Source organism: Bactrocera dorsalis, chromosome 5, assembly GCF_023373825.1.
Source record: "Bactrocera dorsalis isolate Fly_Bdor chromosome 5, ASM2337382v1, whole genome shotgun sequence".
NCBI classification, from domain to species: domain Eukaryota; kingdom Metazoa; phylum Arthropoda; class Insecta; order Diptera; family Tephritidae; genus Bactrocera; species Bactrocera dorsalis.
The window spans coordinates 34032810-34057009 of record NC_064307.1 but is presented as its reverse complement, the minus strand read 5'-3'; the positions used below and the strand labels follow the sequence as shown (position 1 = coordinate 34057009).

Genomic DNA, 24200 nt, shown 5'->3' with positions numbered 1-24200 from the left:
AGAATACGGTTGGACGAAAACTTGCCTGACGATTGGAATTTAAGTATGGTTCGTGCAATACACAAAAGATAGACCCCACATTCTGCGCCAACTATCGTGGGATAAGACTCTTCAACATCACATGAAAGGGTTTCGAGCATACTGTGTGAAAGATTAAAGCCCCGCTGAATTAATACGGCTTTGTAAACTGACGTTGAGAAATACCAAATTCTCCGTCAGGATCGAGAAAGAACTCTCCGAGCCGTTTGATACCAAACGAGGTTTCAGACAAGGCGATATCTATCGTGCGACTTCTTCAATCTACTGTTGGAGAAAATAATTCCAGCCGCAGAGCTGGGTAGAAAAGGTACAATTTTCTACAAGAGTGTATAACTGCTGGCGTATGAAGATTTTTGGTCGAGTATCGCATTCGATAGAACGATGAATTGTTTGAGACATACGACGGCCTTGACATAGTTCAGCGAATTAAGAGACAGCGGCTACTCTAGCTAGGTCATGCCATCCGAATGAACGAACACAATCCAGCTCTTAAAGTATTCGACGGAGTACCCGCCAGGGGAAGCAGAGAAAGACTTCCACACAGTTGGAAATACCAAGTGGAGAAGTATATAAGCGGACGCGTCAAAAAGTGATGGGCAATGTATATTTAAGCAATGTGGGTACCGCGCGAATTTACAGTCGACCGAATCAACGATCACTAATCAATGGGAACTATGAAAAATTGTCTGAATTGGACTGTGAATTGCTTTCATTCACTTTGTTCAACGGATCTGGCTTAGATTGGCTTTTATCTGAATCCACACTTCAAGAGAATGGTCGGTGTAATGAATTTTAATGAAAATTAAGAGGTAATCGCCGACACCGCCTATTTTGTAGCAAAGGAAATTTATACATTTGTATACACTAAAAAATGATAACGAACAATCATGTAGGACATATCTACAAACAGAGTAATTATCTCGATAGCAATCATAAGAAATGATGAAATCGAGTTTTATAATTTATTATTACCCTGAAACAAAGTTTGCAAATCGTGCAAATTTATTATCAAAATTATGATCTAATATTCAGTAGTCATAATCGTCCAACAGAGTCAATTTTGAGATGCTCTTGTAGGTTTCAAAAGTCGACATATGGCGTGCTCTATGAACAGAATGAATCATTGGTCCATGTTTTTTCAAAAATGAATGTCATAATGTTACAGTCAGTCGTTAGAACTATAGAACCATGATTATTGACTGTTTCGTGCCGGGAACGTAGGCCATTAATATGGAAGACATTTGGTTTCAACAAGACGGTGCTACATGCTATAAAGCCAATGAAACAATGGATTTATTGAAGGAAACTTTTGGCCTCAAAGATCGTGAGATTTCACATTGCTGGACTTTTTTTGTATGGTTTTGTTGCTTGTCTATAGACTTATATCAATTTATTCGAACCAACCGTGGCGCTCACTTACACAAACCCTTATTTTTATAATAAAGCTAAATTCTTGATCATAATATTACCATATATGTATTATATGAGTTTTTTTCTTTCTTAAGACCACATGTCCAAAGAACGCCTTGGGCTTGATGCGTAATGAACACGAACCAATATCACTGTATGAAAAAAAGTCGTCGAACAGAGTCAACGCATATACTCGTACTCGTACATCCGTCATTTCATAGCTTGATAACAGGCTCATTACGTCGATTGTTGTGTAAAAAAGCATCCGATGTATCAACAGAGTAGCAAGCAGAGAAATGTGAATAAAAGAGTAGATAATGACTTAGCAGACTGATGGGCGGATTTGTTGATTAAAATGTTTACATATGTATGTATGGACAGGGTGGTCCTAAAGCTATTTACATTTGAATTTAATTTAATTATTCCAAAGGAAATACAGACATCTTAGAAAATATGTTTTGTACCAGGAGCTAAAAAGCTGCAATTAATTAATGCAATGGAATTTGTATAGAAAGGTTACATGGGTTTGCGGGTTTCAAAAATCGAAATTCTACAACACTTATAAAATATTGTCCTAAATTTTCAAGTTGATTCGAGTAATAGTTTTGGAGATACAGCTTTGAGAACTTGTGCTGTCGAGGCTAGCTAGGCTAAATGCGCGGTTGGCACGATTTCTTGAGAACTACTCAACCGATCTTCAGGAAATTTTACACAGGTCCTTGAGAAACAGTTCTTAAAGACTTCGGCGAAGGATTTTTTTCGCGAAATTTTCACTGAAATTTTAATTTTATTGTAAAAATTTCTGCCAAAAATCCAGTTTTCAGTTTTTTTTCAGCTTAGATGATCCTATAAGGAGTTACCCATCAACCCGGGGCATCTTTTTTCTAAGGAGTCACCGGAAATGGCGTCGCAGTGCGGAGTTTAAAATATTTTTTTTCCAAAAATTTCAGAATTTCTTTGTTAGTAGTGTATGTTTGTAACAATAAAAAATTCGAATAAAATATTTAGTTTTTTATAACAGAAAAAATTGTTGAAAAAAGCGATTTTTTACCCGAGAAAACCCATGTAAGCAAAAAAAAGGCATGCTGCATTTAAACTTTTGGAATATTATTGTTCGATACATAAAATTTTTTTGAAATATGTGGAAGGTATTAACAGTGAAATAAGTATTTTGGTGCTTATTAAGGTTTAGCTATTCTATAATAATGATTCGAGAGCGATTATATACAATACCATAGCTGTGTGCCTACTGTGCCTATGACATTTAAATTTCTGTTTGTTGTAGCTGACATGGGAGCTTATCAGTGCTAGGCGTTAAAAGTTAATCATATGTATGTTCATACAAATATACAAGTGTATGTATGCAGAATCCCTTCTCTCAGCTGATATTGCTCTGCATTGTGCTTTCACTATGATAAATGAATGCCAGCCATATGCCTCAGCACCCAATTTGTATGGGTTTTTTTGATTTTTATAATGATGCTAAACACTCTGTTTTGTTTTCATGCAATAATGCGTTTGTATTCCCCTTTAAAATCGTGTTATGCTCTCATTTATTCATATGGCAATGTATAAATATATGTATAAAATATTATATATAGTATATATATATAATCTTGTAAAATATGTTATCACTCTAAATAAATTTTGTTCACTGCCGCAGCGCGGCTTAACAGAGTAACAGCAGCAGCAACAGTTGTCATCATAAAAGCTAAATCATTTGTAGTGTCAGTGTACGCGTCTCTTCGTAACGATAACGGTCGGATTCAGAAGCCTTTCCCGTGTTTAATTGTTTGCTATAATCGGGCGCAGCTTATTTTATGACGTATAGTATATAAATGTTTATGCATATGGTCATCTAAGCACCTCGATAGAAATGTAAAAACGACGGTTTTTTCAGTGTCAGTGGTTAGACGAAAATGTGTTTTTTTTTTTCTGTGCTGAACCAACAACACGTGAAGCCACCTTTAAAGAAAATAAAATAATATTAAATTCAGTGATACATGTTTAAAAAATTAAACATTAATAGTCATCGGGTTTTTCAAGAACTAAGCACTATTATGCTTTCGGTTCACTCTGCTAGAAATAAGCAACAACAATGAATAGAGGTCAAATCTCACTAAATGCATGTACAATTGTAATGTTCAACAATTAGCTTCACTGTTTAAACGAAAAACACAAAATATTGATAAAAGGCACGCTTTATTTCAGTTCCTCAATGAAATTATAATATTACCACTGACAACACAAGCTGACTGTAACTGAACTATTGAGTGTACAAGGTAATATTTGTGAAGGTCACATATACAGTAGTGAGTGTTTTAGAATGCTTTGTCCTAATTACATATGTATATGATAATTTAATGAACTAATAGCACAAGCCTATAAAATTTCATACGGTTAATGTGGTTTCTTTTTAATAAGTCTCAAAGAGAACTTGAAATTTTTGATTGATTGCTTATTGCTGTCTAACGCGCCATTTTTTTAAGCGAAAAACAGACTTTTTCCACATAGAAGGAATCATAACTCTAGAGCACAAACGTCAGCAGACATGCAATATAATATTATACCGATTAGACCACGTCCAACATGTAGTAAAGAAGCCGTAGCTGAGAGTACGCGAAGACCGAAGACAGTCGATTCAGCACCGTTCGCAGCAACTCGGACGTATACAAGTAGAAAGACTTGACGATGAGGCCCATTTCTGGCTGAGTGTTTACGTAAAGAAGTAAATTTGTCGCATTTCGGATGAAGAGCAATCTGAAGAAATTCAAGAGATACTATTTCAACTTGAAAAACAACTGTTTGTGGGCTGGACGGACAGATGATTCCGTCCATATTTCTTCAAAAATAATATCGATGAGAACGTAAAAGTCAGTGGTTCGTGATAACCAATTATTTGACGCGACATTTGGTTTCAACAAGACGATGCCACTTCCCACCCATCGCATCAATGTATTAATTGAGAAAACACTTCTTCCAGCATTTTGGGTCGGTCGATTGGCTGTAGAGATCGTGTAATATTACACCGTTAGACTTTTTCCTGCGAGGGTATGTAAAGTCGAAAGTCCATGCGGATAATTCCACTTCGATTCATATTTTGGAGTAAAACATTATACCTGTCATTCGCCAGATACTAGTTGAAATGCTCGAACGAGTCATCAAACACGACCAACGCAATCGCGACCAACATTTGAAAGAATTAATCTTCAAAAAAATAAATGTCAAACAATGTTCTTTATAATGATAGTAAACATTCCCTATTTAATTTGAAGTGTCTATGTTTCTTTTTTAACAAAGTAGGGAACCTCAAAAAGGATTACCTTTTATAAGGTAAACTGGCATCTAGCATTCACGCAGTAAGGAAAATTTTTTACTGTCTTTTCGGTTGCCAGTTGTAATGGTTGTTTGGAAATAGGCGAAGTAAAAAAATCTCAAATCTTACTTAGTTAACTGTCTAACCTTAGAGCAATGCAATAACACTTTGTGACTTCAGCCAACTTTAGTAGCTAGCGCTATAAACGGTCGAAGAGTGATGCTCTCTTGGGAGGGGCCACTGCACCTAAACTAAACTATCCAATCTTAAGAAGATTGTGTTAATGTATAATATGGGAAATGCTTTAGCTAAATAATTCAACTTCACTTGATACTGACGTTTTATTCTATTTCTTTTTCCTTACTTCCAGCCAAGTAATCATTGCGAGGCGCATTTGCTGGCAGCCACTACCGAAATCGAGGCGCTCAAGCAGGCTCTGCTCGAGAAACACAGTCAAATTGTCGCCATGGAAACGGCATGTATACAGGAAACCGAACGACAAGTCGAATTGGAAGATAGTGTCATTGCGTGGCAAGATAAATATGATCGTTTGTATGAGTCACATAAACGTGTGCAAAAAGTAAATCAAAGTTTGGAGGATAAATTGCTCAAATTGGTGGATCGCAATACTGGCGAGCGAGCGCAATTGACCAGCGATGTAGCCACTTTGAGTGTACGATTGGCGCAAGCGAATTTTAATATCGCAAAGCTGCAACGGGAAATCGTAAGTCACGAAACATACTACATTTAATAAACATTCATATATTCTTAAGTACAACTGTTTATTCCAATATAAAAAGGTGTATTAAATTTGCCTATATATTGGTCTGCAGAACTGTCAGAAGTTTAGGGATCTCACTGTCGAGTTGAAATAAATAGGTCGGTACTAGTATGTAAGGTTCTCAGAGCACTGTCACGATTTGATAGAACATTTGTAAACATTATAAATTTTGCCTTACTTTTTTTATACTCTGAACAGGGTATATTACGTTTACCACGAAGAAAATAAAGCTATAAAAACTGTTTATGGTCTATAGACATAGTTAAGTGATCAACATGTCCAGCTAAGCTTGTTGGGTAATGTCCGTCGGTATATACGGGTCCATGCGTTGAGTTCAATTTCCATTGGGATTGTCCGCATAGACTTAAGACTTTACATATCTCCTCAGAAAAAGTATAACAGTGTAAAATTACACGATCTTAGTGGCCAATCGACCGTCCCAAAACGTGAAATTTTGTGCTCACCGAAGTGTTCTCTCAATAAATTTATTGATTGATGTGATATGCAGGAAGTGACGCCTTCTTGTTGAAACCAAATGTTGTCGAGATTACGAGCTTCAATTCCAGGCATCAATAGTCGGTTCTAAGGGCACGATAATGGTCACGTTGTTTTTTCTGGATGAAATGGCAGCTCTTGAATCTCTTCAGGTTACCCTTCTTCCCAAATGCGGCAATTTTGCTTGTTTACATACCCAGCCAGGAATGGCCAATCGCTGAACAAAATTTGGCTCGAAAACGTTGGATCTTCTTGGAACGTTCCAAGAGAACATTGAACGAAGTGAGGTAACTTGGGAAGGTCGACTAGCTTCAGTTCTTGCACAAGCTGTATTTCATTCGTTTTTAATTTAAGATCTCGACGTAAAATGCGCCAAGTCTTTCCATACCTATCAAAAAACATCAGTTAGAACCCTTAATGCTTTTATTTCATGATCCAGTTCACTGAAATTCATACTTATTCTAAAGAGCTCTAAGTAAATATATGTATGTCAACAATTTGTAAATATTGAAAGTGTGGTACATTCATGTGCCAAAAATCATCAAGCAGAGTAGATTTCTTTGCTGCAAGTTCGATTGTACTCGGCACAACAACCCGAACAATGCAGGTGCAAACGCTTAAAATCGGGTGAGCGCTAAACTCGATTGCGAGGTGTTGTTGTGTGCCTGGAACGAGAAAAACCAAAGTTTATGTGTAAAGGATCTTTTAAGGATTTGGCCTAAAAGCAAAAACTTTGCGTCGTGTGTTGCACAGTTATTGGGTGTTGTTGCCGTTGCAAAAACTTTATTTTATTTTGTTATTGCAACACAAATGCTGTGTGAGTGCTGCAGCTCTCGCCATTTATCCAGCTACTCAAAGTGTTATTCGTCTTTCTTTTGACTTTTCTTTCTGTATTTTTTATTAGCAGCTTTGCTCGTGAAGCCCTCCAAAGTACGAAGTTGTGTTAGAGTGAAAACTTTTTTCGAGAGATTAAAAATCGCAGCGAACAAATAAAAGCGAAATTAGTTTCGCACTGTGGTCAGTCTGCTGTAAGCGCCAGCTGGCGGAGAGCAAGGCAACAATAGCGTTAAATGCAACTTGAAGAAAGTGTTGGACAGTTAGCTTTTCGCGTAAAACGCAAATAAGAGGATAACAGTAGTTATGAAAGGGTAAAAGGTGTGAGACACTTTAAACCTGTTTGGGTTGAAATAGTTGAATATTTGATTTTGCCGCTTTGAGCTTATCTCGGAAAGAGGTTCTCGTTTGCAAAAATATAAACCGAAATGATCCATAAATTTGCTACATTTGAACAGTTATTATGACATTTGTGAATTGTTCAATCATATCTGAACCCTCTCTTAAAGAATTTTATCCAATTGTGAATTTAGAAAAATTTACTATTTTGAATTTATCGAACTTTAAACACGATTTTCACGAAACGGATTTTTTAGAGTCGATGAAGAAAATTTTTCGAAACGGCTAGGTTGATCGACTTGACATTTTTACTATTATAGATATATGTTCCAGTTATTAAACGAAAGAATAAAATTTCGACTAGTACTTGAACCATTAATTGTATGCATCTAGGGTTATAATGAATCTCTTTGGTCTTGGGATTTGAGATAATTTGAAGCAGAAAAAAATATTCCTCACCGAAGGAAATCATAACCGCAATTAAAACACTCAAAAACAATAAAACAGTTGGACCAGACAACATATCACCCGCACTTTTAAAGGCGGACTATGAAACCACAGTTCGTCATCATCATACTCGCAGTCTTATGGGCCAATGGACATCTATCCCTTGAGCTAAATGAAGGTACTATTATTATTCTGTCCAAAAAACGATCAGTCAGAGTCAGTCTTTATACAGGGTATAGGGTAGAGCATAGTGAATATAGCTCTATCGAGCGTTTTGTTTCCGAGTTTGAGAAAAGGGTAAGTAGGCTTCCGTTCGGGATGCCCCTGCATTGACCAGGTAGGTAGCCTACGTGTTACAAAGTACACCAGTCGAATGGCGGTCCTCCAAACGAAATTCATTGAACTTCGTCATCATGCAATCTGGAACGCTTTAGTTTGTAGAGGGGTCCCCTTAAAACTAATTGAATTAATAAGAGCGTTATACTTTGATGCGGGCCGTCGCGTTTTGTTTTAATAAGAGCTTAGCAACCGAATACAAGTAGACGTGGGATTATGTCAGTGCTGGGTTCTGTCTCCGCTTGTTGAAAATCGTATTGGAAAAAGCGCGAAACGAAAGGAATAAGCTGGGACTGATAAACTAGACTAATCAGACGATATAGGTTTATCGACACACAATATTGCTGAGAAGACAAAACACTAAAAAAGTCGCAAGAAACTGCAGCGAAAACGTAAAATCACTTTGTAATTTGGGTAGTATTATATCTCTAAACAGAGGATCAAACGAAGGCATCACTAGGGCAAGCGAGCTATCGGCACCCTCAGCGGGGTGTGTGGCTCCTCCATCATAACATACCAAAATAAATATTCAATTCGAATAGTAAGTTTACACGACTATACAAGGTGCGTTGCAAAGCAAACTTTATCTGAATCTAGCGCCCCCCTGGTGGCGCACCCTATATGTCGACTGGTGCGTTAGAATCTGCCAACTTTTTCCGACTGTCCAGGGAGAATTTATGACATTTCATTGAAACGCACGAGTGGTTTCAACGTTTTCAAAGTGCTCGTGAAGACATAAATGATGATCAACATGAGGGCTAATCAAAATCCGTGATCACCGAAAATTCCATCGAAACTGTGCGTGAATTCTTCAAAAATCAGCCGAAATCTTCATTGAAATTCATGGAAATGGAACCGAACATCTCCAAAACATCGATTTATCGCATTTTGACAGAACATTTGGACGTACGAAAGGTGTGTGTACGGTTTGTTCCGCACAAATTGACCTTCATATGTTCGGGTAAAAATCAAGCACACCTATGGGCCAAAACTGTCAAAAGAAAATGAGGCTGGATCGGGCCAATTTTTGAAACGCAATCGACTGGATTCCACAAGGCAGCCGACGGAAAGGCCGACCCATTCTAACCTGAAGAAGGTACTTGGTCATCGAAATACCTAACGTCCAAAAAAGTTGGAGTAAAATCAAGAGGCTAACAAAAGATCCAAATAAAGAAAGTTTCTTATTGTGGTCCTTTGCTCTCGCGTGAAGGGATAGCATATATTGAGTAGTCGAAAAAGTCTTTTCTTATTTTTAATTAAACTTCAACATATTTTTTTTATATTTATACTAATAAATAAATAAACAAATATGCACCACTTTGGTCGACCACTTTTTGCCATTTTTCCGCTAGATACATTCCATCAGTGTTAATCGAAATTTCGAAATTTCCAGAACGGAAGCGAGCGAACCATTGTTGTGCTACATGAACTAATACAGAATCGTGGCATTCTTCCCATTTTTATAAAAAAATTTAAAAATAAAGCGAATTTCTTCATAATTTTCACTCATGTTTGAACAGCTGTAATTTTTTTCCAACTTTCACGAATTTAATTTTTTTTGCTTAAATAAAGCTTAAAATCTCACTTTTTAAACACTATATGATATAATACCATTTGATTGGTAGCACTGGAGATATACGACTGCAACGATGTCTATTGACAAAATACGAAGAGACTTTTTCGACTAACCAATATAAATATATGTTTAATATCCAATGATGAATATATTTGGCCATAAATGTTCGAGATCCCCAAATACTTGACATTCAACAAATTTTTCCGATCTAAAGTTGAAACTGCGTGAATAGTGTCGACTAGAGCTCTAGTACTAAAGATGAGAGTAATCTTATAGGAGTTTTACTCGAATTTAGTTTTTTCCTACTTATTATATTTCGGCTTCATTTCAGCTAGGTAAAACCTTCACATACTTTATATAAAAATATTCTTATACTTAAGAGACCCCTAAAAATAATCACAAAATTAAAATCCGCCGCAAACTTTCAATGTCATAGCTGAGCGTCGCATTCTTTCGATGGCATGCAATTTAAAAATTCCACTCGGTTTTCTACGGATTGATGCAAAGGCTTCTCTGAATGTGTGAATTTATTTATTTGCACAATTCCATTCCCTTTCTATTGCCGCTTCTGCATTTAACACTGTTGAAAATAATATAAAAAACACCCTGTTTACCACAATATACATACATTACATACTTTGATGATAAATATGAATATATTATGATATGTAGGCATAGGCTACCTTATATTAGCGTTATGCTCCGTTATGTATTTATAAAAAGCTAATATTGAAGAATTTGGCTTTGTCTTAATGCTCCTTCTGGCGCTAAGCCATATGGGGATACCTTTGTAAACAAATACATAAAATTTTAGGCACCCATCTTGCTGTTTGGGATATGCGTTGGACCGGTCCGAAACACTTATTATAGTCGCCACTTGACTATCACGTTAACGCAAACAAGCACAATAATAGCATTGCGCACCCGCCTTTAGTTTCCCCAACAAATTCGAATGCTGGAAAAACAGTCATAAGTAGTTAGTATGCCGTTCGGTAAGGCATGAATGCATAAAAGAAATGTTGAAAATATTCACGAAAATCCCCACTTAGTCATGGCTACCGAAGTGTACTTACTAGCCTTTTAGCCCTTCACCAGTCATGGTCCCCTGCCACTTCATTTGAAAGCGGCAAAATCCTTTTCCACTTTTTGTTAGCACTCGAATTCCTCGTGCGCTCATTTGGGGCTAACGGTGCCTTACTATCTGTTGCCAGCTGTCAGTTTGCACTATTTTGCCGGCTTTCGTTGGTAACTTCGCCACGTTGGTGACTGGCAGTGACGTGCACATTGACGTACATTGAAGCGACACACAATGACACGAAGCTCCAGTGTGGCATTTGTCGCCGTCAACAATGCCTACATGTTTTTATCCTCGTATTTTTTTAACTATGTATTTCCGTTGTTTGCGAAGTTTGTTTACCCCTTGAGGTGGAAATGCGGGTGTGAGAAGTTTATTTGTTTTCGTCAACTCCATTATCATCCACCAGAGTCGTCACCGTCAGTCATGCTAGCCGGTTTCCGTACACAATTGCAAACAACATCAACAAAGGGGCGAATTGAGTTTCGCAATCATTACCGGCATTTAAATGATACCGACACACGTACTACACACCCTACATGTGTGTTAGGGTGGGTAAAAAAATGCGAATGTTTTTTTTATTTTGGAAAAGTTCTCCAATACGAAAAGTTTTTTTGAAGCAGTTGGAAGCGAGATAAAAATTTTTCTATCTGATAATCAGAAAAATGTAGAAAACCGTTAGACGGAGGACCTTCCCGTTACAATTAAGAGCATCTACTTGGAGAGCCTTTCTAAGAGGTGTTTAGAGTACTAAGCGAAAAAAAATTTCGATCCACCCTAATGTAATTCAAGGCAAACCCTGTAGAGAAAACGGGACTGTTTACTTCATTTTGCAGACAAAGGTCTCGTTATTAAGGTGTTATTATAACAATTCTGGAGCATTTAAGCAGTAATTATTGACGACCACTTTAAAGTCTCTCAAGCTGAAGAGGAATTCGAAAAAGCAGTAGCAGATGTATTTCTCCGAAGTTTCTTCTAGGTAGGTATGTATCCACTCCGATAGCAGAGCGTCTAGTTTGTATAACTCGCTGACTGTGAGTTTAATCCTAATCAAGGATGTTATGACCTCACTAGCAGTAACATCAAGCTGCTTCCATACTAAACTTATCCGGGTGTCAGGCCATAACGGAAACGACGGAAATTGTAAAGCCGATGAAGGCACCCATACCAAAATTTGATTTCAATGGGAACAAGCAGAAGTTCCTTTGTCTTCATCAGTGTCATCTTGACACTTTCTCCTCTACTGTCCAGCTTTCGGCGGACTAAGGTTGAAGCATTTAGGTTGCCATACTTTTCACAAACCCGACGAAGGTCCTAGAATTGATATTAGCCGTTTCAATAAATGTGTGGCAGGCTCTTGGTGTTTTGACGATATGCGTTTGATCAACATCTAAAAGTTTTGGGCATTACAACAGACAAACGTCTCTAGCTATCCAAATTTTACTCTTCTTTGCCTCACGAACTGTTATCAAAAGTACTATTTAATTTTATGTCTAATATAAAAAAATACTCTTAAACCAAGTTTTTTTTCTAAAATATCAATATTAATAAAATGTTTGCGTAACATTGAGTTTATGTTTATACAAATTCAACCATTTTGCTATGCAATTGCTGTTCCTATTGGGTATGTTGTTATGCATATATACATACATACATGTCTTTATGGAGGCCGGCAATCCAGCCTCATTACCTACTTGTATACTTCCGACGCAACATACGTTTCGGCGTTACGGTATTCGCATACAGTGGTAGAGCCGCAAGCGAAAAATTTACACTCCTCCCACAACTTGCATGTGTGCGTGAAGGATTTTCAATTGTTTGTTGTCATTCGTGCTCAATGGTTGAAGTTCCTTCAATTGTCGTGCTTTCAATGTGCTCGTGTACATACTATACATATGTATAAGTATACCGCAGGCTGTAAGCATAGGACTATGTACACTTCAGAATCATATTAAAAGTTCATCACTCCAAAATCAGTGATTCTGAAATATTGTTTTTTTGTCTAAAATTGATTGGCATTTGGCGTGAGAGATGAACAATAGCAAGGCATAGGGCCGTGGGCTTGATAAAATTATACAAAATAAATAAATCACTGAAAAACTTTATTTCTGGTCGTGAAACAGACTTAGAATTGCAGAATAAAAAGTTAATTTGAAGGTTTAGTGCATTGAATTCTCACTCTTCTTCTTTATTGGTATAATCACGGTTATAGTCGAGTGCGCCAGTAATTTTTTCTTTTTTTCATCCACCCGGAGGTCATGACCTAGCCAGCGTAGCCGCTGTCTTTTTAATCGCTGAACTATGTCAATTGTCGTATATCTCGTAAAGCTCATCGTTTCATCAACTGTGGTATACGCCGATGCCAATGCGCAAATATAAGTCTTCTGCAGAACCTTTCTCTCGAAAACTTGTAACGCCGACTCATCAGATGTTGTCATCGTCCATGCCTCTGCATCACATAGCAGGAGACGGATGATGAGCGACTTGTAGTGTTCGTCGAGAAAGGACTTTACTTCTCAATTGCCTACTCAGTACAAAGTAGCACCTGTTGGCAAAAGTTATTCTGCGTTGGATTTCGAAGCTGACGTTGTTGTTCGTAGTCGTAGACGAAATTATCTACGATTTCGAAGTGACGTGGGATCCAAGTGTCGAGTGCAGTTTGATGACAGAAGGTATTTCGTCTTGCCCTCGTCCACTACCAGACGTTTTGCTTCGCTTCTTTATCCAGCTTGAAGAAAGCAAAACTAACGGCGCGGTTTTTGAGGCCTATGATATCAATATCATCGGGTACTCCAGCAGCTGTTACACTGTTATAGAAGATTGTACCTTCTTTATTCAGCTCTGCAACTGGAATTATTTTCTCCAAGATTAGATTGAAGAGGTCGGACGATAGGAAGTCGCCTTGTCTGAAACTTGGTTTGGTATTGAACGGCTTGGAGAGGACCTTCACGATCTTGACGGAGCTTTTGGTATTGGTATTGATATAACGGCGTAAAGGCAGCTCCTTTCCGTGCTGTCAAGAACAAATGGAATCTATTCGGAAGGTTGCCTTGAAAGTCCAAATGTTGACAAAACGCATATCAATTGGACCGGTGAAGAAAATGCAAACACGTATTTGGTAATATCATGATATGAGGTTTTTTTTCGTGGCACGGAGTTGGACAGCTATTTTGGATTCGGGAAGTCATAGACCGCCACTACCTTAAAATTTTAGTAGATGTAATGCTTCCTTATGATGGATAGAACATGCCTTTAATTTACAGTACTAGCATGACAATGACCCGAAGCAAACCTCGGATGTGGTAATACTTGGCTACAATATCAATGAATCAATGTTTTGACTTATCACCGAAGTAAATTGTGGAAGATTGTAAAGGAAAATAAGAAGGAGCTATGAGAAAAAGTCCGAAAGGTGTTTACTGAAACCGAAAACATAAATTAAAAGTATTAATGATTTCCATCAATTCCATACAATAAAATGGAGTTTCCAAAAAAAAAAAATTAAATGGTTTTAGCATTTTATGTATGTATGAAAGGACGGACGCCTAAAAGAAAGTAGAATGCTAATAAATTGCACTAGCTGGCATTGTATATAATCGCATTTATATTATAATATATTGCTCACACTTATTGTATTTGCTGGCAACGTCAATGGTCAATTGTTTTTACGACTACATTACGAGTATAATGTTCGACGAGCGAATACGTATTTAAGTGGTCCTGTACACATTCGTATGTACTATATGTATGTATGTGTGTACATGCGTTTTTTGATTGCTTGCAAATTTTATTAACGCACATGTTGCACGCAATTCGTGTGTCGCCACAAGGGAACAATAAATACTTACATAAGTTTATAGAGTGCTTTGTTGCAGAACTCGGGCAAGTTGGCGTGTCAACGCACGTGACCAGCAGAGGTAAGGTTCGTAATACTTTCAGCAAGCTAAAGCTACATACGTAAAAAACAACAACAGTAGCAACATTTCCTCTCTGAGGAGTATTTATAGCACATATGTACATATGTATATACTATACACTTACCGAGTTAGCAAAGAAAAACGCATTAAGTACTTTGAGAATGAGATATTTAATTGTAACTGCATTATGACTCCTGTTGTGTTTTCAGAAGTTATAAACTATGATATTTCTAGAATCATAACAAGAGCAATAGATTGTGAAACATGTTTAGTAAAAAGTATTTTTATAAATTTATACTCATTGCGTTCTTTGACACCCTTGTTACTTCAAATGTGTATGAACTCGTTGGAATATATTTTAATTTATGCTGCCTAAAAATACCATAGATATAATCTAAATGTGGTGTTTATCGATTTTCAGAGTATGCATGTACATTTAGATATATGATTATGTACTTTGCGATACATATACACCTAAGTATAATATATGTACAATATAGATATTAAGGTGTGTTAAAAAATTTTTTTTCGCTTGACTCCATGAAAAATATGTTCTTAGACACTTCTAAGAAAGTTTTACCAAATATGCACTTTTAATTGTAACGGGAAGGTCCTCAGCTTTACAGCTTCAAATTTTTTGTATTTGCTATTTTTAAGTAGAACAAGACAAAACGTTATCTCTGGTTGCACCGAAGCTATAATACCCTATAAAAGATAAAATATGCCTCACAAGAACTTGATTTTGATTGGTCAGATTATAAGGCAACTATATGGATAGTAGTTATCCGCTCTAATCAACTTCTTCGAAGTTTGTACCGTTAGCTCGGGTAATAACTCGTGCTAAATTTGGTCAAGATATCTCGTCAAATGTAAGAGTTTTCTATACAAGCACTTGATTCCAATTGTTCGGTTTGTGTGAACATATAGTATACGCTATAGTGGTTCGATATCGGTTGTTCCGGCAAATGAGCAGTCTTTTGGTGAGAAAAGGACAGGCGCAAAATTTCAGATCGATATCTCAAAAACTCAGGGACAAGCTTGGGTATATAAAGACGCATACGACTAAATTGATTCAGCTCGTCTTCTTCTTCTTCTCCTTAATGGCGTACCACTGTTTACGCGATTATAGTCGAGTTTACAACAGACCGTTCGTTAGTTCTTCCTTTTCACTGTTTGGCGCCGATTGGAGATTCCAAGTATAGCCAGGGCTTTCTCGGCCAACAGTTGTACCCTCTTATAGAAGCTTGTACCTTCTCTATTCCGCTTAGCAGTTCCAATTTTATATTTATCAGCAGTAGTTTGAAGAAATCCGTTTGTCTGAAACTTCGTTTGGTATCGTACGCCTGGGAGAGGTCTTTGCCGGTCTTGACGGATAATGGCAGCTTCTTTTCGTGGTGTCAAAAACCAGCGCAGATGTTGTGTGTGTCGATCCTCTTTTCACGGACCTTTTCCAAAATTCGACCATATTCTACTAAGAAGCTGATGCATGCTGCTTATCAGTTCTGCCCCTCCGTATTTGAATACCTCGGCCGGCAATTCATCGGCCTCCACTTCTTTGTTGTTCTTCAGACGGGTAATTACTATTCGAACTTCTTCATGATGGAGGATTGGAACATCGACACCATAGTCATCGATTGGGGAATCGGGTATCTCTTGATGTTGTGCTTTCAGCATCATTCAGCGGGCTGTAGAACTGTTACCTCCATAATTTCAGTATGTCTGGGCATCAGATCGGGGGTTGTACAAGAGTATGCTCACGCATTTTGAGACCTCTTTTTTTCTTTCTAGGCAAACTTAGTTTAGGGTATACCATAATTAAAGGAAGTTCATCTTTTGATCCTCCAAAAGATTAATCTGGTTATTTTTTCGTTTAAAGAAATGCGTAGCCTTTCTCTCTAAGTTCGATTTATTTTTTTCCATTTATTATGGTTGCTGTCGGATCGGGTATGGAGCGATACAATTATATTTGACTGAAAATAGTCTCGGCGCATATTTTTATTTACGTTTATTAACTTCTTCCCAAACAGCATTTTTATGAAGTTTGAGAATAGGAAAAGTCGCTGGATCCGTAAAATAGGTTTCTTAAGATAGCTATTAAGAGCCTAATTTATGCGATTTTTCTATCGTTTCCTTTGATTTGAGATATGGTTCAGGGTCGCGGCTGTGAGTTCAGCCGGCATCTGCTTTACACAGAGCTTTCAAAGCCTCTAATAATCATGGGTGATGTGTTCAACACGTGATACGTGTAACATCCTTAGAGAGTCAGCTCTCGATCTACACCATTTTATGGTCGTTCAAAAGAATCTTGTAAATTTTTTTGTGTGCTTTTGTTTGTAAGAGAATTTTATACTCCCACTGCATTCATTCTACTAACTATACCGAAACTATACAAGGTGCACGTATAACCGAACTCTAATGAATGGTTGCTTTGTATGAAATAAAGCTCTGATAACAATGATCAAGCTACTTATTAACATCAAGAGATTTTTTTCTATAAAAAATTTGGTATTAATAACAAACGTACTTTCTTCACAATATCAAAAGGTACATAGGGACTGACTGTCATGTCATGAAACAACTATTTGAGCCTTCTGAAATTTATCAATGTGTATCTTCAATTCTAGAGATAACAGCTGCAATTAGAAATGAGTTCGACACTTAAACTTCGTTAAAAATATTTTAACAAAATTCTAAATCAACTGCTTATTTACTCATCTCTAAAAGATTACTCTGCGAATGAAGTTTAAAGCCATGAAAAATTGATTGCCGTTGAACTTAAATTTCCCAACTAGAATTGGTTGCGGAATCGTACTCAAAAATTGTGTGGTCTTTTGCAGCTGAAACAATCACTTATGTGTGTGTAGGTGCTAGTGTGCATGCAAATAATGTGGCATATATGGTATTCCCGCCTTTATTTGATGTATGTGGCATGTGGTTTGCGGTAAATGGTTTTGCGGCTAATGGCCTGTAGCACAGGTGAGCAAAATAAGTTCATAGACAAATGCCGGCATACACACGCTAATAATAGTATGTGTGCATGCGCATGTGTGTTTTACATAAGATACCCGAAATTTGCACTGAAGTGGCGTTCAAAATTTATGCAAAATTTTAGACTTTGCTATTAGCATATTTATATATTCATGCAGATATATGCATCTATAGACACACCTATGGCGTAAGTATATTAAGACACTATATACAAATAAATATGTATAAGCACCAAAATTGTCTATGTATTATTTATATACGTATTTGTTGTATTTTCTTTATATAAAGGACATTAAAGGCTCAAAAGGCTGAAGTCGAGCTGACAGCATGCCAGTTTTTTAACAGAGAATATGAATGGGCGCGAACTGGTTTTGTTTCAGAATTGTTTATATAACACTTTTACAAAAAAAAATTATTTTCAATGCCATATCACTGGGAAGATTGGAAATCTTCAACAGATATGCAGGACTTATATGTACATATATCAAAGTATGATATTTTTAATAATTTCAGTTAAAAATGAAAAGAATTACAAACGACCAATTCTAGGTTATGAACGCAAATGGTGAATATCCTGATAGTCTTCTTCTTATCTATCTTCAAAAACACCGCTTACACAATTATAGCCGAGTTTTCAACAGCGCGCCAGTTGTTTCCATTTTTTCGCTTCGTGACGCTAATGGGAGATTCCAAGTGCAACCAAGTTCCTCTCCACCTGGTCTTTCCAACCGAGTGGAGGACTTTCTCTTCCTTTGCTTTCTCCGGCAGTTAATACGTCGATTGGTCTCAGAGCTGGAGTGTTTCCATCCATTCGAACGACATGACCTAATTAGCGTAGCCGCTGTCTCTTAATCCGCTGAACTATGTCAATGTCATTGTATATCTCGTACAGTTCATAATTCCATCGACATAAATCTTCCGCTGTACCTCTCTCTTGAAAAGGCATAACGCCAAAGTAGCACCTGTTGACAAGAGCTATTCTGCGTTGGATTTCGAGGCTACCATTGTTGTTGCTGTTAATACTGGTTCCACGACAGACGAAATTATCTACAACTTCGAAATTATGACTGTCAGCATGGACGTGGGAGTCTAGCTGTGAGTGCGACGACCGTTTGCTTCGCTACCTTATTCATTCTGGAGAAAGCAAAACTAACGGCGCGATTGTTGAGGTCAATAATATCTACTTATATCATCGGCGTTCGGTAGTAGCTATACACTCTTATAAAGGATGGTGTGTTCTCTATTTAGTTCTTCAGCTCGAATTATTTTCGAAGTCGAAAGGTAGTCAACTTGTCTGAAACCTTCTTTTGTATAGAACGATTCGGGGGTCCTTCCCGATTCTGATGGCGCTTTGTTTATTGTAAAGCAACATTACTGTTCGTTATTTAATGTCCAGATCAAGGTTGGGTTAGGTTTGGCTATACTGACTGTCTGTCTTGCCATACATAGTCCTAGAGATCTTTTGTATTGTTAAATGGAGGCTCAGTTTAATACGATCTGAAGTTTTCGCCATACGAGACCTCAACGTTTTTGTGAAGCTTAATAGAGTGTTGATATCCAATTGTGTTATTTCATCTAGTCATTTGAACTGCGATGTTCATAGAAATCTTAGACTAGTCTAGATAAGGACGGACAGAAGCAGTTGCCAGGACTACAGGGATTCCAGCGTCTCTTTCGTGCCTATTTCCCTCGACTTTCGGCGTATGTCATCGTTAATACGGCGCTCATGTGTTGACAGTAGATTGTGACTTGTGAATACGTATGTCAACAACCCTTGCACATGATCTTTGTATATCCTTTAGGCATTCATATCTCACAATGAGCCGCCTGTCAGCCCTTTCCGAAATTTCATTGTATATCGTTTTAGTCAGAATTAGGAACTCCTTTGGAAATCTCAAAAGCTATTTCCTGTGAAATGTAACATTGGCTATCGGCGTACATATATATTGATGTGTTTTATGTAATGGAAGTAGACAGCTTCCATCCATTATCATTCAGAGATGGATTCTTAGAACCAATATATTTATTTGATTTACTTTATGCAATGAGTTTAAAGTCTTACTGATGGGTAGTCGTAAAAGAAAAAACCAATTCATGTCAAATTTTGTGATCAAATAGAAAAGTTTTCCATACAGGGACTTAATTCCGAACGTTTAGGTTGTATGGAAGCTATGTATATGCTGCAGTGGTTCGATATGGACGGTTCCGGCAAATGAGCAGCTGTTTGAGAGATAGGAAATTGTACAAAGTTTGAGGACGATACCTCAAAAACTGGAGAACTAGTTCGCATATTCTTATATAGACACTCAGACGAACGGACAGACAGACGGAGGCTAGGTATTATATACTTAGTGGCAAACTTAAAACATCCTGTTCAGGGTATACTAGTAGTAGAGTTCTATTTTACATGGAAGTTTCCCAGCACACATCAAATGAATTGCCTCACAGGCATAGGTAAAGCAGCTGTTTACTTTGCACTGTCGCGTGAGGGCTGGCACATTTTCAGCTAATAATGTCCATGTAAACGGCAATATGGAAATTTATAAAGGTGCCAACTGGTGCCCATTTCCATATACATACTCGCATGTACATATATTTACTTATATGTAAATAAACAAAGTAGGCAAACTAGCTTTTCCACATATAGTAAGTACAACAAATAATTGCAACTCACTCAACCTTACTTAGTCCTTTGCTGTTTTTTGTTTTCATTCTCCTTTTAGACTCCCATAATCCTTTAAGTATTGATTATTTTCTACAAATACAAGCATAAAGTATCATACATAGTAAGGCAATGTAATGTGGCAGCGGTAACATGTAAAATAGCTAAAACAACAATAAACAGGCTGAGAGTAGCAATCTCGGCCATTGTAGCAACATTTTAACTTTATTCTGTTTCCACCACTTTTTTGCTGTCTCAATTTCGTGTTCGCGTATATAAAGTTCGTTCTGCGGCACCACTGCACGCTATCGCCGGGCATCATGTGGCACAGGTGAATGAAGTCAAGTAATAGTTAGCCACCGAGTTTGCTGAAGTTTTCGCTGTCGTGCCACATAGCGTGCGCCACACAGTTAATGCGCAAATTATCCAATGCTGCCATATTGCAGCAATACAAATTACTGTTGGAAAATTGTTTTCAGCAGGAAGACGGCATCCAATTTATGTACATTGATATGTATGCGCTTTTAAACATTATTAGAGTATGTGAATTGAGTGAGTTTTAATTAAATTTTCAGAAATTGCCATAATTATTTGCATATATAGTATGTATATTATAGAAATCTGGGTAAACAAACAAAAAAATTTTATATTAAAATGCTCTTATTTTTAACCACATAAGTATATCATAATATTTATTGGTTTCAAGGGTTTGTTTTAGAGAAATATCAACCCAAAAACAAATCCAGCATCAAATTCTGGGAAGGGATGTTTAGCCTTCTCACTTTAGCTCGCCTTCAAACGGATGTTTTTTGGCTATCCAGAGGATACTTGGTTTAAGACCGGTAGTCGAGAGCTGCTTGACCCATATGTAAAATAATCGTTTATGGCCACTCCCAAGTGAATGGCGGTTATGGCTATATCCTCTATATATACTATAAACTTGCTAAATTCTCCGCGCATTTAAACATATACCATATAAGCCAAACCTATCTTTAATAATTTTCGGATGCAAAGGGGACAGATTTAGATCGCAAGCCAAAGTCTGAAAAAGTATGGGTAATACTTTTTTTATAGACCTGGCAAAATTAATATCAAATTAATTTATGAAACTATTGTTTGTTTCGAAAAAAGTAGGACAGGAAATGTGATTATCGTGCTAATCTTCATCAGAACAAATTTGTACAAATACTGAAACGTACCCGAAGCTCATCATAATCAGTTAATATATCGTAAGATCTTAATAGATTTTTATTTGAGTGAATATTATCATCTTATGCGTTGCTCCTAGGTTAGGTTAGGTTAGATGGCTGATCATAGATCGCACGTGGACTAGATGTAGTCCTTTGTGAAGCCATTGAAAATATAACTCCCGTCTTCGGACTTAAAGATCGGCAAAACGCTTCGTAGCCAATACCAATTTGCAAAGGCGCTTAATTTCTACGCCCGCCAGTTCGGTGGGATGTCTGAAGGTATGCGTCCCCAAGTGTGTAAGTCTTGATCTCCCAAAAGCGGGAAGTGGTGGCTGGTTTCTACCGCATCTCCTTCCAAGCAATTTATGCATGCGGCGTCCGATAGAATTCCCAGTCTTACAGCATGTATGCCAATAGGGCAGTGGCCCGTCAAGAGCCCCATCACTAACGAGAGGCTGGCCTTACTGAGTGCAAAGGGATCATTAGGTACCAATGCTGGCCCAGCGTTGACCAAGCAGCGCGAGGCCCAGCTATTCAGTAGTAGAACACAGGCGGATGCGGGAGCACCGACCCGTCCCCATTCTACCGACAACGACTAGGGTGCCTTTTCTTGCTAGCTCATCAGCTTTGCAGTTACCTGCGATTCCGCTATGGCCCGGCACCCATACAAGTCTTATAGTAAAAGCTCTAGCCGTCAGGGACAGTGATGCCAGACACTTTTCGATCAGCCCTGAACGCACCGTGAATGAGTTCAAGGCTAGTATCGCCGCTCTGCTATCTGAGTGAATGGTCACTTCTCTGAAGGAAGACACTCTTCGTAGCAGCAAATCTGCTGCCACCTTGATGGCTGCGACCTCCTAACTTTATCAAGAATCCTTCACTTCTAACAGTATACTTCGAAGGCTCAAGCTTTGATTCAGTACAAATGGTGTCGGTCTAAGATGAAATTATAGGTAGGGAGATAGGAATGATGCCATCCTGGGCTCAATTATCGCTGTATGCGTCGTTTTGAGGGATCTAATGTAGGAACTTTTTAATCTTGATATCTCGTTTCATCGCTGCGCTCAAACCATTGCTCTCATTGAAACTACTTATTTCCGTTGTGTCGACTGCCTTTCAAGGTTTGGTGCCTCATGGGTTCTAGGTTTTTTGTGTCTGGTTTGTGTTAGAGTTGGGTATTCACAGAGAAAATGGAAAACCGTGTACTTATTTCGGCTGCGGCAAATATTGTTATAGAGCAGATCCATTTGTAACAAATGTTCACCAAAAGGCTAGTGCCTCTTTATACAGGGTGTCGATGTTAATTTTTTTTATTCAATTACAAAATGCATAGGAAAGAGTTATTTATGGAATAATGCATCGGATAAATGACCTTCATGGCTTTCCATACATATATGAAATCGTTTGTCACATATTTTCATGACTCTTCAGCATAAAAGTGGCTGCACGCGTGATTGTGGGCTTGGTGCAATAGATTTGTGATTTTAAGCCAATTCTGATCATCAAAACGAGAAAGTACACGGCATGAGAGAAATATCTCACGTAGAAATTGAAGTGTTTCTTGGGCTGTATAATGTGTGGCACCGCCTTGTGGAAACCATATATTGGCCATCAAAATCAGCCGATTTTGACAAAAAGAACTGGGATATCGAGAACCAGTAACAGTCACTACAATTATGCCTCCAGCCCAAAATCCACATCGAACTGCTACACGACGTGAATACAATTGTTTTTCGACAAACAGAACCCCTTAAGCGGCAATATTGGGCGATTAACAAACCCAACAAAGTGAAAAAGCACTCCATCGAGTTGAGATGATTTTGCTCAAAAAATTTTCGAACTGCGGCCTCTAAGCTTTCATTATTTTTGAAATATTGTTCAATATTAAAGACACGTGGTTCTATTTTTGTTAAGCTTAAACTGTCAGCTGTCGATTTGTTTTATTTTTTTTGGCGCTAAATTTAAATCTTGCCTTAATTTTTGAAAGTATAAAACCTATTCCTGAACCTATATAAAGAGTCCTTGGTTTTTGTTTTTTCATACTTGGGCCATATCTGCTTCGTTATTTTGTATTATTATTGATTTCCCTCTACTCTGAACTATTTGTAAAAAATTAGTATAAAACTCCCCTTTGATCGTTGTCATCATTGGTTATGGTTATAAGTCCGCCTCGAATTCGTTTAAAGAGATTCCTAGCTTGGCTAACTCGTCTGATTTTTCGTTGCCTAAGATGTCCCTGTGACCAGAAACTCAAATTATTGATAAGTAGAGTTCATCCGTCATTATGCTTAACTCCTTCCTTCAATTGTTGACTAAACCGAAATTTGTCTGTGCCGTCGATCTGTATATATGGTTACTTTCAGTAGCCTCCCGTAGTTATTCAATGAAACACCACATACCCATTCTATACCTATAACTTCCGCTTTTAAAATGCTGGCTGAGTTTAGTAACTGGATAGAGAGAGAGAGAGAGAGAGAGATGTCAAGATCATTGGATACATAGATAGATGTTGTAATGTCCCACCCTACTAAACCTCTACTACATTCATGTCTACCCTGAGAATGATATAGACTGATTTACTTAAGTTTAGCTGGTTCAGGATGGTGATATGGAAGAAATGAGCGTCAAGTAATTAAATATGATAAGCGCATTCTTGCCCTCCGGTGTAAACCAAAATCAGTACTTCAAAGGTGTGGTCTACGAACTATTATTTTGGACTTGCTCTCTTCACAATTCTGAAAAAAACTTGTACGATTCCGGAATCAATCCGGTTTATCCAGCCAATGGCCGTTATT

General features: G+C 37.6%; 1 protein-coding gene across 3 annotated transcripts in view; it reads left to right on the top strand.

The window, feature by feature from the left end:
- The window catches only part of LOC105227137 (putative uncharacterized protein DDB_G0277255), a 151859-nt gene that overhangs the window by 31986 nt on the left and 95673 nt on the right, over positions 1-24200 (top strand). For 2 of the 3 annotated variants that reach the window (XM_049459226.1, XM_049459225.1), the window contains exon 2: positions 5136-5489. In XM_049459226.1, the coding sequence (XP_049315183.1) occupies positions 5136-5489 (354 nt within the window). Of the gene's footprint in view, positions 1-3122; positions 3732-5135; positions 5490-24200 lie in introns of those variants that run through there. The other variant, XM_049459227.1, reaches the window with a different exon arrangement.